Raw genomic sequence first — 1,699 nt, forward strand, 5'->3', positions numbered from 1 at the left:
GCCGAATTCAATGAGACTTTTGGCCCAACTTGGTTAGGCCAAACTTCTCATGAATTGTAACGTAAAATTGGCCACATCAGTAGTTAGCACAAACTTCTCAATTTTGAAGTTTTAGAACAAATATAAACAAAAGAACATGACTTTAGTTAAAAGATAAATTGGAGTCCATTCTTTTTTAGTACTATTTTTAGCTATATTCCATTTTAGCGAGACATTTAACAAAAATAAAATGCTTGTTTTCAAGATAGTGGAATGTTTAGTTACAAATATTTATTTATTACAAACTACTTATGGCTTAGGCGGTAGTTGTAGATCACTGATGTCACCTTCCAACATATTTACCACCCTACTCATTGAAGGACGATCATCAGGCATTGTTTGAATACACCATAATGCAACTAGAATCATCTTCCTAACTATCTCTATAGCCTCGCCATTGTCACCACAAGCTTCTACACAGTACTGATTAATATTTTTATAAAGGTAGTGAGGAAAATAAGTTTCGCTGCTACTTGTTGTGGTAACATCAAGATTTTTTCTTCCTCCAACCATTTCAAGTACCATCATACCATAGCTATAAACATCAGATTTACTTGAGACAACTCCAAAGTTCCTAGAAAAGACTTCTGGTGCGATATACCCAATTGTCCCTCTTGCACCTATCAGCGAGATAATGCTCTCTTTTGAAGTGCATAATTTTGCTAATCCAAAATCAGAAATCTTAGGACAAAAATCTTGATCCAATAAAATATTATGAGGCTTGATATCAAAATGCACTATACGGGTGTTGCATCCACGATGCAAATACTCTAGTCCTCGAGCAACGCCAACAACAATCTCAAATAACTTATTCCAGCCAAGTGTAGATTCTATTTGAGACCTGTCGGTAAAAATAAATTTCTCTAATGATCCATTTGGCATAAAGTCATAAATAAGAGCTCGCTTTGATCCGTCTAAACAAAACCCTAATAGTCTAACAATGTTGACATGGGATGTTCTACTAATACTGGCAACTTCATTGATAAATTCTTCCCCATTTCCTTTGGATTCTGTTAGCATCTTCACAGCTACTGGATGGCCATTAGGAAGACTTCCTTTATAAACAGTCCCGTAACCACCCTTTCCTAACTTGTCAGTGAAGGATTTGGTCATTCTCTTTACTTCTGAATATTTATACCATTTCGTGTTTAAGGATCCATATTTTTGTATGAATGATTCAACACATAACGAAGTCTTTGATTTCTTCTTCCAACATAATAGAAAGTCACGAGACTTCTTCCACTTTAGGACAAAAACAATAAGGCAAAGGCATACGAATAGACCACTTCCGATTCCAATGAATACTTCTGCATAGATAATAAAGGATTCATTAAAAGAATTGATTACATCAATAATTATAACTTTTTTTTGTTTAAGAGTATGAACTAAAAGATGATATAATTGGAACTAGAATGTAACAATAATAAATAATCGTATAATATAGATATTATAGTACTTGTATTTCATCTTAAAGATTCTATTTTTCTCAAACTATTTATCAAAAAGTATGGAATATAATTTAAATTAATATTAAAAACCTCCATATTAGGTTTTGAGATGTCATAATCAACAAATTCCTTTCATAAGTTACATCCCTATATATAAATTTAGTCACATATATGTTTAAATTTGTAAATGATATAACAGATTAAAGAGTCCT

General features: G+C 32.3%; 1 protein-coding gene across 1 annotated transcript; it reads right to left on the reverse strand.

The window, feature by feature from the left end:
- Positions 1-214: 214 nt before the first annotated feature.
- On the reverse strand, positions 215-1,339 carry LOC109705187 (LEAF RUST 10 DISEASE-RESISTANCE LOCUS RECEPTOR-LIKE PROTEIN KINASE-like 2.5). Its single transcript, XM_020225932.1, has one exon. It carries the CDS (start codon positions 1,150-1,152, stop codon positions 289-291), a length of 864 nt encoding a protein of 287 aa, XP_020081521.1. The 5' UTR covers positions 1,153-1,339; the 3' UTR covers positions 215-288.
- Positions 1,340-1,699: the final 360 nt, after the last annotated feature.

This window comes from Ananas comosus, unplaced genomic scaffold (assembly GCF_001540865.1).
Source record: "Ananas comosus cultivar F153 unplaced genomic scaffold, ASM154086v1, whole genome shotgun sequence".
In the NCBI taxonomy this organism is placed as follows: Eukaryota; Viridiplantae; Streptophyta; class Magnoliopsida; order Poales; family Bromeliaceae; genus Ananas; species Ananas comosus.

Bases quoted from the DNA above. Each gene is read 5' to 3' on its own strand.
- LOC109705187 (XM_020225932.1), bottom strand. From the start codon at position 1,152: ATGACCAAATCCTTCACTGACAAGTTAGGAAAGGGTGGTTACGGGACT.